This window comes from Thamnophis elegans, chromosome 17 (assembly GCF_009769535.1).
Source record: "Thamnophis elegans isolate rThaEle1 chromosome 17, rThaEle1.pri, whole genome shotgun sequence".
NCBI classification, from domain to species: Eukaryota; Metazoa; Chordata; class Lepidosauria; order Squamata; family Colubridae; genus Thamnophis; species Thamnophis elegans.
This window is the reverse complement of record NC_045557.1, coordinates 15,635,984-15,649,117: the sequence shown is the minus strand read 5'-3', so window position 1 is coordinate 15,649,117 and position 13,134 is coordinate 15,635,984. Positions and strand designations below refer to the sequence as shown.

General features: G+C 52.0%; 1 protein-coding gene and 1 long non-coding RNA gene across 3 annotated transcripts in view; both read right to left on the bottom strand.

The window, feature by feature from the left end:
- Positions 1-3,414: 3,414 nt before the first annotated feature.
- Positions 3,415-13,134, bottom strand: part of LOC116519984 (prelamin-A/C-like) — a 96,733-nt gene continuing 87,013 nt past the window's right edge. For both annotated transcript variants that reach the window (XM_032234113.1, XM_032234115.1), the window contains 3 exons: positions 10,105-10,197; positions 5,476-5,724; positions 3,415-4,124 (listed from right to left, as the gene is read on the bottom strand). In XM_032234113.1, the coding sequence (XP_032090004.1) occupies positions 4,098-4,124; positions 5,476-5,724; positions 10,105-10,197 (369 nt within the window). In that variant the 3' untranslated portion in view covers positions 3,415-4,097. The remainder of the gene's footprint in view (positions 4,125-5,475; positions 5,725-10,104; positions 10,198-13,134) is intronic.
- Positions 10,722-12,007, bottom strand: LOC116519989. The gene is made up of 2 exons (XR_004256705.1): positions 11,366-12,007; positions 10,722-11,080 (listed from the first exon to the last, which is right to left on the bottom strand). It is a non-coding gene; the product is annotated as an uncharacterized LOC116519989 (long non-coding RNA).

Here is a 13,134-nt window from a genome sequence, read left to right as displayed (position 1 = left end):
TTCTTCCAAAGGGAAACGTCTCTACTCAACATTATTCCTTGAAGCAGAAGAGGGGCTGTCCGCTTAATTTCCCATCAGGTGGATGGATTTGGACAACGGACCAGCTTTTCTGCAGGGGGAGTGAAATCAAACTTCACTTAAGAAGTAGGACGTCATCCTCAATGGAACCAGAGGGAGGGGGATTCCTGAAAGACCTGGGATTTTTGAACAGAGGACAATTGATTTGATTTGATTTAATAAATTTATAGGCCGCCCAATCCCGAAGGACTCCGGGCACCTTACAGAAAATAAAATTTAAAAAGTGAAGAGTTAAAAAAAAACGGAGGAAAACAAATTAAAAAATCACATCATGCACCCACTCTAATCGGGGATGGACCTCGGTCAAGAGGTCAACAGCCCCAGGCCTGCCGGAATAGCCAGGTTTTGATAGCCTTTCGGAAGGCCATGAGAGTGGGTAGGGCCTGGATCTCTGGGGGTAGTTCATTCCATAGGGTCGGGGTGGCTACAGAGAAGGCCCTCATTGTCTGGTTGACGGCACCCGGAGAAGGCCCACCCTGTGCGATCTTATCGGCCGTTGGGAGGTATGCGGCAGAAGACGGTCTCGCAGATATCCGGGTCCCAGGCCATGTAGGGCTTTAAAAGTAATAACCAGCACCTTGAATCGTGCTCGGAGACCAATAGGGAGCCAGTGCAGCTCATGGAGGATAGGTGTAGTGTGGGTGTATCTTGGTACACCCAGTATCGCTCGCGCGGCTGCATTCTGGACTAATTGTAGTCTCCGAACACTTTTCAGGGGCAGCCCCATGTAGAGCGCATTACAGCAGTCAAGTCTTGAGGTGACGAGGGCGGGAGTGACCGTTTGAAGTGCCTCCCGATCCATGGATTTTGGGCACACATTTTACGGATTTACATGCTTGAAGTCTAACATAAAAAGCTCAGGATTTTAAAGTGAAGAGAGAGATCCTAATCTTATGGAATTTTGGCTTGGGAGGAATGGAGATGAGAAGCGAGGGGTAGGAAGAAGAGTAGCGAAAGTATGATTAGACTGCTCTGTATTAGAAGGTAAATTGATTTTTGTATAAACTATTATCTGAATATAAGGGTAAGAAAGGCTATTTGGAGAGTCTACAGGAAGATGGGGTAAATATCAAAGAAGCAAGGGACGAAGATAAAATATAAATGGAATGATCTATACTGTTTAAATTTTAATAATGATGGGAGGCTGAGCATAATGCAAAAAGATTTTTTTTCATTTTTTTTTCGGAGTGTTCTTTTTATTTTATTTTCATTATTATTTTTAATCTATTTGACTATAAGATATTCTAGAAGGTGAATGGTAGTGAACTGTGCCGGGTGTGGCACCTGGGAAGTCGGAGGGGATTAGGGAGGGGGGTTCATTGGGGGTGGGTGGGTGGGTGGAGATATAGTCTCAATATATAGAATAAGAAGAATACACTTGTATACTGTTGTTCCTTATCTTTTCTTTTTATTTTTCTTTCTTTTCTTTTCTTTTTTTTCTTCTTCTCTTTTCTTTTTAGCGCAATTTTTAGTAACTGAATAGATTAATGAATAGAGAAATGCACCAAAGTGAGAAGTAGAGGAAAAGAAGAGGGAGAAGTAAGGAGGGAGGAAGAGGGGAATGTAAGGAGGATGAGAGGGGAAGGAGGGTGAGGAAGGCGAGAAAGGAAGATAGGAGGGGAAAGGGAAGTAGGAGGGGTGATTGTTGGAGGGAGAAAGTAAAGTTGGAGGGGGAGAAGAAGGGGTGTATGGAGGATGAAAGCGACAGGTTGGTTTTATATGTTGGATGATGAGTTGTGTTTAGGTTTGTTTTATTTTTTTATATTATTATTATTGCAAATATTCAGTATATAAGTGAATGTACAAAATTGAAAATGAAAATGAATAAAACATTTGAAATTTTTTAAAAAAACAAAAAACCACATCATGCACCCAGTCTAATCGGGGCTGGACCTCGGTCAAGAGGTCAACAGCCCCAGGCCGGAGGACCCCTAAGTTGCAGACCCTCTCTGAGGGGAGCAAGTTTTCTCCCCCTAGGCTTAGGGACGGACTACCTGGGCTGTTCTTAGGGGGCAACATCCACAGCCACTCGGTCTTGTCGGGATTGAGTGCGAGTTTGTTCACTCCCATCCAGACCCTAACAGCTTCCAGGCACTGGCACATCACTTCCACCGCTACGCTGAGTTGGCACGGGGCGGAAAGATACAACTGTGTGTCGTCCTTGTACTGGTGGTATTTAATCCCATGCCGACGAATGATCTCACCCAGTGGCTTCATGTAGATATTAAATAGGAGGGGGGACAAGACCGACCCCTGCGGCACCCCATAATTTAAGGGGCCTAGGGGTCGACCTCTGCCCCCCAACCAACACCGACTGTGACCTGTCGGAGAGGTAAGAGGAGAACCACCGTAGAACGGTGCCTCCCACTCCCACCTCCTCCAGCCGTCGCAGAAGGATACCATGGTCGATGGTATCGAAGGCCGCTGAGAGGTCAAGGAGCACTAGGATAGAGGAATGTCCTCTATCCCTGGCCCGCCAGAGATCATCGGTCAGTGCGACCAAGGCGGTTTCAGTGCAGTATCCAGGCCTGAAACCAGACTGAAAAGGGTCTAGGTAATCTGCTTCATCCAAGGTCCGTCGGAGTTGAAGGGCCACCACCTTCTCAACAGCCTTCCCTAGAAAAGGGAGGTTGGAGACCGGACGATAGTTCTTAAGAATAGCTGGGTCCAGAGAAGGCTTCTTGAGGAGGGGTCTTACCACCGCCTCCTTCAGGGGCTGCGGGAAAGATCCCTCCTGCAGAGACGTGTTCGTGATCCTCTGGAGCCAGCCTCGTGTTACCTCCCTGCTGGTCGAGACCAGCCAGGAGGGACACGGGTCCAGCAAACAGGTGGAGGCACTCATCGCTCCCACGGCTTCATCCACTTCCTCAGGGGTGGCAAGCTGGAACTCATTCCAGGAAATCTGAGCAAGACCCTCCCTCGGCATCTCTGCTGGTTCTGTCCAAGTGGAGTCAATGGAGACTATGTAGAGCAGACATTGTAGAAGTTCTAAAGTGAGGGCAATTTGGATTTTAATTGGAGAATCCCTGAATGTCCACCTCCTAAAGTGTTTTAATGCAGGTATTAAACAACCTGATTTGGGCCGGAGGGGACTGACACGAGGTTAAATTCACGTTTCTCAAACGTGGCAATTTTAAAACTCGACTCCCCGGAGTCCCCCATACTGGCTGGGGAATTCTGGGAGTTGAAGTTCCTCCGCCTTAAACCTGCCAGGGCTGAGGACCCTGGGTTCAACGGGGGGCATCCCTCAAGTATCATTGCAACCCAAAACGGGTTCCGTCTGAAGGTCTCCCTCCCATTTTCAAGACGTAAACGAAGGTCAACTCTTGGCTTGTAGATTCTTCAAAAGAGTTGGACTCTTTTGCTCAAGGGCACGTATCGCTGGGAAGCAAGGCAGACGTTAACCATGGTTAGTTAGTGGTCAACACCCCCCCCCCCCACAGGGAGAAGGTTAAGTGCAACAGATTTAAAGAGATTTCCCTGGAAGAGAGTTTCACAACCCCACCAACTTTAAGATGGAGAGGGGGGGACTGGCTGGGGAATTCTTGGGAGTTGAAGTCCCCCCCCCCCTCTTAAAGTTGGTGAAGTTGACAAACGGTGGCGCAGAAGGAGGAGAAAAACTTTGTGATTTTTGATTCGTTTTTCAAAGAAAACTTTGGTATTCAAGCACACACAGACGGATCCTGTCCTTTTGCAGGCTCCCCCTTACTAGAAGAAACATATGACAATTCTAGGACTTTTTTCCTTTTTGGCAGTAATAGATTCACCTCTTTGGCAGGTTTTAAACTTCCTTTTAAACCTTTGAGATAGAAAAAAGACCCCCCCCCACCCCCTTAAAAAACCTGAAGCATCTTTAGCGTATTTATATAGAGATATATAGATATAGATATATGTAATAAAGTATAAATTCTTGCATAGAAAATAACTTCTTTTAAAAATGGTTTCCTCTTTTTCTGAGCAGGTAAAGGACAGAGAGCTCCATAAAGCAGATTTGAGTGCATGTCGGGAACGTCGGACGATTACATGATGCTGCAGTTTGAAGGACCCTAAGAGGGGAGAGAGAGAGAGAGAGAAGACTGACATAGGGTCAGAAGGGACCTCAGAGGTCATCTAGCCCAGCCCCCTCCCCAAGCAAGAGACCCTCTTCCGTTCCACGCAAATGGCCCTCCGATCGCTACTTAAGAGCCTCCAGGGACGAAGCACGGAGGAATTGTTCTCGCAATCAGGACATTTCTCCCTCATTCTAGGTTCAGGGCCGATCCAGAACCGGGCCTCCCTCAAAATGCCAGCAAGGGAGTTGTGGGAGAGGCAGGCGTGGCTGCCAGTCCAAAAGGCTTATGGGGAGGGGGGACACATGGGCCTGCCTGCCCAGGGGAAGAACAAGCCCTTCCCCAGCTAAGGCTGCCTCTGTGTGACCAAACCTCCGGGGAGACAATCGCCAAGACCATTTTCCAAACGGCAAAGTTTTCTGCATAAAAAGTCTCCCACCTCAGGGGGGTCTTTGACAGCCCCCCCCCCCCATGCAGCCACTGAGCAGCCCCAATGGAGGCCACTTCCGTTTGTTTGGCGGAGGGGCGGGTGGGGGTCTCTGGGAGGTGGGCTGGCTGGCCAGACTGGCTCCGCCCACTGGGTGCACACACATGCACACACACACGGCTGTCCTCCTGCTTTAGGCCCCTGAAGGCTAACCTGTGGCATGCGGCACCCTCTTGTGGCCAAGCCCCAGCTCAGCTCCGCCACGCTTGTGCATGCGCTTCCAGCAGGCCAGAGGGTCTTCGGGTTCTGCCGTGAATGCGCAGAGGTGGGGGGGGAGGGCACATGCAGAAGGGGGGCACATGCAGGGGCCACATGTCATGTGCAGGAGATGTGTGCATGTATGCGCGGGGCTACATATGCGCGGCGGCCACGCACACATTGCATTGGGGGGGTTGGGAGCACACGGGTGCCTCCTTGCGTTCGCATGTTTTGGGGACTCAGTCTGGAAGGGAGCTCAGAGGTCTTCTAGTCCAACCCCTGTTCAAGCCGGAGACCGAATTCCATGCCAGGCAACGCATACGCTAAGCCTGGGCACAAAGCCAACTGGAGTTGACTGTTCTCATGTGAACGTTGCAGCCTTTCAGGGTTTTCAGCCCACCCCATGCCTGCTGTTCAGTGGGGACCATCCCGGCCTTCCCTACATGCCCTGGCTGAGGAGCCCCATGTGGCACAGAGCCCTGGGATGCCCACAGCCATCTCTCTGCCTCCCTGGAAGGACTGACAGTGCACAGTGATCGGTCTCAGGAGCTTCCCCACAAGGGGAGGAAGGGGGGCACTCAGAATCGGAGGCCTCCCACCACAAAGCCCCCTCCTCCTCCGGCCCAGGATCACACATGCCCGCTGGGGCGCCCCCAGACTGACCTGCTGGCGTGGGGTGGAGCTGCCCAGGATGTAGGTGCGGGGCAGGAGGCTCTCCCCGAGGTTGGTGCCTCCACTGCGGTAGCTGCGCGTGATGGTCAAGCTGGAGGAGGAGGAGCCGGTGGACATGGTGCTGGTGCCCACATTCGTGCCCCCGGATGACTTCTCTGCCGGCTGCCCACATGTGCCACACAACACTGTGCGAGAACGCAGGTTGTACTCGCCCGGATCTCCGCTGGCACTGCAGTGGCTCTGGAGAAGGGAGGAAGAGGGGAAGAAGCAGAGCTTGGCGCCACCCGGACCGAGACCCCACCTGGGGCTGGAGATGCTGGATTCGGATCTGGGGGCTCCTTGGTGCTCTGTGAACCTGGATGTTTCATTACCAAACTAGGTAACTTCATCAGCGCAGAAAAGCACCAAGGCCAGAGAGCCCCAAGACCCCCACAGTTCAACCCTGAACTAAAATTATTCTCTTCTATCAGATTCCTACTTGGCCCTTTTGATCCCCCCCGGCTTCCTCCGGAGCCCTCGATGTCTTTTTAAAACACAGCCCAGCCCAGTGTTACATTTAGAATTAGAATAGAATTAGAATAAGTTTATTTATAGGCCGCCCTTTTCCCTGAGGGGACTCAGGGCGGCTAACAACTTATATGGGAGGGGATACATACAATGACATATAACATAACATGTAATTAAAAAAATAAGCAACATTCATTCAGCATTCGGGTGGGGGCGAATTATAATCTTTACCCCCAGGCCTGATCGGATTGCGCCACTACGGCCCCTTCGGGTCAGTGGATCCCGGAGACCTCCTTGGTTCACCGAGGAGCTCCGGGAGAAGAAACGCCGGAGGAGACACCTAGAGCACCTATGGAGGTCCGATAAGTCCGAGGCGAACCGAGCACTTCTGACTACCTGCACCAAGGACTACGTCCGGGCATTAAGAGCTGCCAAAAGATCACACATCTCCGCCTTGGTAGCGTCCGCCGAGTCACGCCCAGCCGCCCTGTTTAGGATAACCCGCTCCCTCCTTAATAGGAGGGATGCGGGAGACCCCTTGCAGGGTAGGGCTGAGGACTATGCTCAGTTCTTGGCGGACAAAGTAGCTCGGTTTCGGTCGGACTTGGACTCCACCGCAGTAGATCCAGCCGAGACACAGGAGGATTACTTGGCAAGCCATCTCTGGGTTGAGTTCCAGGATGTTGCCTCTGGGGATGTGGACAAGGCCATTCGAGCTGTAAGTGCCTCCACCTGCATTCTGGACCCGTGTCCCTCCTGGCTGGTTGCCAACAGCAGGGAGGTGACACATGGCTGGATCCAGGCGGTCGTGACCGCCTCCCTTCAGGAGGGGCACTTCCCCGCCATACTCAAAACGGCGGTGGTGAGACCCCTCCTGAAGAAACCATCCTTGGATCCAGCCATTTTAAACAACTTTCGTCCTGTCTCCAACCTCCCCTTTATTGGGAAGGTTGTGGAGAAGGTGGTGGCCTTCCAGCTTCAACGGGCCATGGAGGAAGCTAGTTATCTTGACCCCTTCCAGTCCGGCTTCAGACCTGGTTACAGCACAGAAACTGCTTTGGTCGCATTGACCGATGATCTCTGGAGGGCCAGAGATGGAGGCCATGCGTCCATCCTGGTTCTCCTTGACCTCTCAGCGGCTTTCGATACTATCGACCATGGTATCCTTCTGCGACGACTGCGGGAGGTGGGGGTGGGAGGCACTGTTTTGCAGTGGTTCTCCTCCTACCTCTCGGACAGGTCACAGTCGGTGTTGGTCGGGGGGCAGAGATCGTCCCTGAGGCCCCTAACATGCGGGGTGCCCCAGGGTTCGGTCTTATCCCCCCTACTATTTAGCATATACATGAAACCGCTGGGCGAGATCATTCGGAGGCACGGGATAAAATACCACCAATATGCGGACGATACACAACTGTATCTGTCCACCCCGTGCCAACTCAATGAAGCGGTGGACGTGATGAACCAGGGTCTTGAGGCCGTTAAGAACTGGATGAGCGCTAACAAACTGGTACTCAACCCGGACAAGACGGAGTGGCTGTTGTGTTTCCCTCCCAACAATTTGGCTAATGTTCCAACACTTAGGCTGGGGGGTCAAATTTTATACCCCTCAGATAGGGTCCGCAACCTAGGAGTCCTCCTGGATCCACAGCTGACTTTTGACCACCAGCTGTCAGCTGTGACCAGGGGGGCATTTGCCCAGGTTCGCCTGGTCCGTCAGTTGCGGCCCTACCTAAACCGGGAGGCTCTCGCAACAGTCACTCGAGCCCTTGTGATCTCTAGGCTGGAATACTGCAATGGGCTCTACATGGGGTTGCCCTTGAAGTGCATCCGGCGACTGCAGTTAGTCCAGAATGCAGCCGCGCGAGTGATAGTGGGCGCACCGCGGTTCGCCCACGTTACACCCATCCTCCACGAGCTGCACTGGCTACCTGTCGGTCTCCGGGTGCGCTTCAGGGTACTGATGACCACCTTTAAAGCACTCCATGGTAGTGGATCTGGGTACTTGAGAGACCGCCTTCTGCCGATTACCTCCCTCCGACCGATTAGATCGCACAGACTGGGCCTCCTCCGAATCCCATCCGCCAGTCAATGTCGACTGGCGACTACACGGAGGAGAGCCTTTTCTGTTGCAGCTCCGACCCTGTGGAACGACCTCCCCGTCGAGATCCGCACCCTCACCACCATCCAGACCTTCCGCGCAGCCCTCAAGACCTGGCTCTCTCATCAGGCCTGGGGATAGGTTCCCAATCTACCCGCCCGAGTGTTGACTGTTGAATGAAAGTTGTGTTTTATTATTTTTCTTTTGTTCACATTTTGTTTGTCTTTTGATATTGCACCCCCTTCCCTGTGATTGTAAGCCGCCCTGAGTCCCCTCAGGGAAAAGGGCGGCCTATAAATCTTAATAAAATGACTAAAAAAAAATGATGGGATAGCCAGATCTTGAGGGCTGCGCAGAAGGTCTGGAGGGTGGTGAGGGTACGAATCTCCACGGGGAGATCATTCCAAAGGGTCGGAGCTGCTACTGAAAGGGCTCTCCTCCGCGTAGTGGCCAGCCGGCACTGGCTGGCGGATGGCACTTGGAGGAGGCCTAATCTATGAGATCTAATGGGTCTCGAGGAGGTAATTGGCATAATTTAATTATTCCAGAAATAAAAGAGTACGCTCTACATGGGCCTGCCCTTTAAGAGTGTTCGAAGACTTCAGCTAGTCCAGAATGCAGCCGCTCGAGCGATTGTGGGTGCACCCAGGTACACCCACGGTACACCTATCCTCCGCGAGCTGCACTGGCTGCCCATCGGTCTCCGGACACGCTTCAAGGTGCTAGTCGTTACTTATAAAGCCCTACATGGCATTGGACCTGGGTACCTGAGAGACCAATTACCTCCCAAAGGCCGATTCAATCGCACAGACTAGGCCTCCTCCGGATTCCATCTGCCGGCCAATGTCAACTGGCAACTCCTCGGGGGAGGGCCTTCTCTGTGGCTGCTCCGGCCCTCTGGAACGATCCCCCCATGGAGATCCGGACCCTTACTACCCTTCCGGCCTTCCGTAAAGCTATTAAGACCTGGCTATTCTGGCAGGCCTCGGGCTGTTGAAGTATCCAGCCCCACTTTAAGTTATGAATGTTGCTGTACTTTTAAATTGTTGTATTGTCTTATATGTTCCCCCTCCCTTTTTATTGTAAGCCGCCCGGAGTCTTCCGAGAGCGGGCTGCATACAAAACTAATAAATACAAATACAATACAAATACAAATAGTACACTGGAATTGAGGCTAAACGCATTTCTCTCTTTACTGGTTAGATTTACAAGCCTGTTAAATGGGAGCAGGTTAACCAGCTGAAGGCTAAATTTGCAACGTGGTCTGAAGTGTCCAATGGACACAAAGGCAAAACTTCCGTTCTTCCCATTTCAGGCTTTGATTAAGAGGCCTTTGTCTTGTATTTCCTTTCAGTAGCCCTGAATGCTGGGGAAGGTTCCACCCTGGGATTCCCGAGATCTCCTCATTTCCACCCACTCCACACAGAGGGGAAGTTTGCCCAGAGTCTGAGACACGGACGGCCTGTCAGTTTAGTTCATGAAATGAAGAATAAATAAGGACTGGCTTTACTCCATTTATTTGGCCCTTTTGTTTAAAAGAAGGAGAGGCACGCAAGGATTTCAGGGATCCTTGGTGCTGCCGGAGCTTCCTTGAAACGCCTGCAAGAAAAAGGGCAAACTCGGGGAGCCCCCCAGGATCCCTCGTGTCAGCTCTGAGCTACAAAAGATTCTCCTTTCTTGGTATAAACATTTCAGTTTCTACACCTGAGAATAATGAAAACAATTGTTAAAACTGAGGCTGAGTTCGGCTGTCTGCTTGCCTTCACTGTCACTGGGGGCCTCTGAACGGACTCTTAATCTCCGTTGCAGACAAACAGACGGAAGAAATCCTGGGCAGAACACGGTCACACAAAACCCCAAAACTTCTCCCGGGGGAGTCCTGGCCCCACAGCCAGAGCCCTTTGCTTTTGGGAAACACCCCACCACCACCACCACCCCCGGATGGCTGCTGAGTTGTGCTTGTTCCCCATGGAAGCCAGCCCTCGGGGGGCCCTCCGCCTCCCCCCAAAACTCACGTGGTGGTGGTGGCCGTGGGCACCATCCTCGTCATCCTCTTCATCGTCATCATTGACAACAACCGTGCGCACCAGCTTCCGCATGGCCACCTCCTGCAGGGAGGGAGGAATGAGGGGGCTGTTTCTGGTCCAGCCCATCTCAGCGGGATTTGGGAGGGAAAGAGCCAGGAAAACAGGGGGGGCAGAAGAGGGGCTCCCGCCTTCGACCCAGGACCCTCCACCATCAGCCAAGCCCTGAGCCACGCCAGGAGGGGAAAGCGCCTTCCGTCCTGGCACCCCCAAGAAAAGGGCCAGGATGCCTCTATTGGCACCCCACCCCCCCAACTCATTAACCCCTTGGGTCCTATGTGTCACACACACACACACACACACACTGCTGTAATTGTTTTTGCATGCTCGGAATTGTCTCCAAATTAAGCGGGAATTGAGAGAGTCACCAAGGCTCCCTATCTGGATTTCCAGAATTGATTTAGGGGCATTTTTAGGCAACAAAATTAGGGGGGGGGAGCCTGAATCCCCCTGATGAGGGAAAGAGGAAACCCAGAGGGGCAAAGAGGAGTGTAGCCCACCCACCCCCAGCCTTTTTACAGTTATGCAGCCAGAATAGTCCATTTTTGTGTTAATTATAACTCCTCCTATATTTCTCACTGTTTTTCTAGCTCCGCTTTTATTGTATTTATAAGCCACCCAGAGTTACTCTGGACAGGGGGGTTAATTCCGCAATCCAGAGTTAGGTTAATTGAATTAATTAATTCCATAATGCTCTGTCCCCTTTCCGGCACCAAGGTTGACCCCCTTTGCCCACCCACACAACGAAGACGCCGTGGGGCTGTGCGCCCACCCAACCCCCGAATCCCAGCCGCCTTACAGCCGCAGTGCTGTGCGTAAGCTGTCGCCGGACCCCCAGGAGCTTTGGTTCTTCCAGACCATGTCCGTGGGGGGGGTTGTGGGACACCCCTGCGCCCGCAGCCCAGATCTTGCAGGGGAAGGAAGAGAAGAGTTTAATAGATTTAATAGATTTGTAATTTAATAGATTTGTATCCCGTAAGTCACAGTGGTTCCCAAACTTGGCAACTTTAAGACTTGTGGACTTCAACTCCCAGAATTCTCCAGCCAGCAGAGCAAGTCTTAAAGTTGCCAAGTTTGGGAACCACTGCGTTGACGACCCTTGCAGAGTACCTCCCCACGGCTGGCATGGGCACCAGAGGGACGGGGGGGCTCCCAACCATTCCTGCCCACCAAGCCCACCGTTGCTGCTCACCGTGACCAGCTGGCCGGCCTTCAAGGTGAACTTGGGAGGGAACCTGTAGCAAATGGGTGCGTCTTCTCCATTCTGGCGCTTGATCTGCCAATTTCCCAGCGACTGGTCCTAAGGGGGCATAAAGGGGGAGGCATGGCGGGCATCTCACGGGGCTTAGGTGGCCCAAGAGATGCCAGGCAGGCTGGGGGGGGAGGAGGCGGCTGTGCCAACCAAAAGGAAGGCAGTTCTGAGGGTGGGAAAAGAAATAGAAGGCTGCAACCAGGAGTGAGAGGCCAATTTACATTTGTCAAAGAAAATCAGAAGTTTAATATTTATTTTATCTTCTTTTTCTGCACTCCTGCCTTTCTCTTTTTCTTCTCTCCTTTTTCCTTCTCTCTCTACTCCAGTAGTTCTGGTTAGTTTTCATCTGGCTTCTTCAAAAGTTTAATGAAGTTATATATAAAAAGCTTCTCCATTCCTCCTGACCAGGAGCCAGAGAGAGACTCCGCTGGGGGGGCCACAAAGCAAGGCCGTCTCTCTCTGAAGCAGGGAAGGGCGCCTGGAATCTGCCTTCGGCTCCAGCCAAACTCCAACCGTCACAGGAGGTGACCATTGCAAACTCAAGGAGACTCTCCATGGGCTCAGAGGGAGGGAAGCCACCGCCTTTCCCAGCTCCCAGGTGGCTGCAGGGGGGGGGGAACTTAGCTCTAAAAAGTAGCCATGAAGCCTCAACAAAACCTGCTTTGTGGGGTCCTGGGTGCCCTCTGAGCTTGGTGGTTTTCTTGCAGATGTTTCGCAACCCAACTAGGTGACCTCATCAGACCAAACACATCCCCTCTGGCAGGCAACGCCCAGATAAGCAGGGATTAACCCCAGACAAAGAAGCAGAAAACAATACTTCAATCAAGGAACCACCAAGAAGACAGACGCCCCCTCCCCAGAATCCCTGGCAGGGCAGGCTGCTGTTCATGAACAGAGACCAAAGCCCACTTCCATCCAGCACTGATGATGTTACCTAGTTGAGTCACGAGACGTCTGCAAGGAAACAGCTCAGCTCAGAGTTCAACTCTCAGCTGCAGGGATTCTCTGCTATTAAACCCCAAATTCTTCCATTTATCTTGGGTGGGCAACACATTTAAATAAAAAAGCACCATCTTCAAACTAGATGAGAATTTGCTGTTCTCAGCTGTTGCGTCGCCTCCCTTTTCCATCCCATCCGACTCTTAGGGGGCCCCCTGAAAAAGAGGGGGGGATGCACGACAGGATCTTGGGGGGCCTCTTGCAGCTCAAAGGTCAACTGGGTGACTTTACGCCCCCCCCTAACCCCCGCCGCCAGGAGCAGACGGCTTCCCCGTAACTCTGCCGTAACTCCAGGACTTCCTGCATGGAAAGAGTTTGAAGTCTCCACTTTTTTCTCTCCGTCTCTTGTCTCTTCCTTCTCTAACTTCTGTTTTTTCTGTTTTCATTTTATAAGGAAACTTAACAATAAGCTTCATTTTAGAATGGGTGGGTCTTTTACGGAGGGAGACCCCAACTCAAAGCAAGGGGGAATTCGTGGCTGTGAGAGGTGTGGAGCAGCAGGGTCCCCTTTGAAGCCGAGGTGGAGTAGGATTCCTGCCCTAGACAGGGCAGGGTTGGGCTAGAGACACTGAATTGTTTATACGTGAATGCTGGCTGGGGAATTCTGGGAGTTGAAGTCCGGACATCTTCAAGTTGTCAAGGTTGGGAAACACTGTCCTAGACACTGAATTGTTTATATGTGAATGCTGGCTGGGGAATTCTGGGAGTTG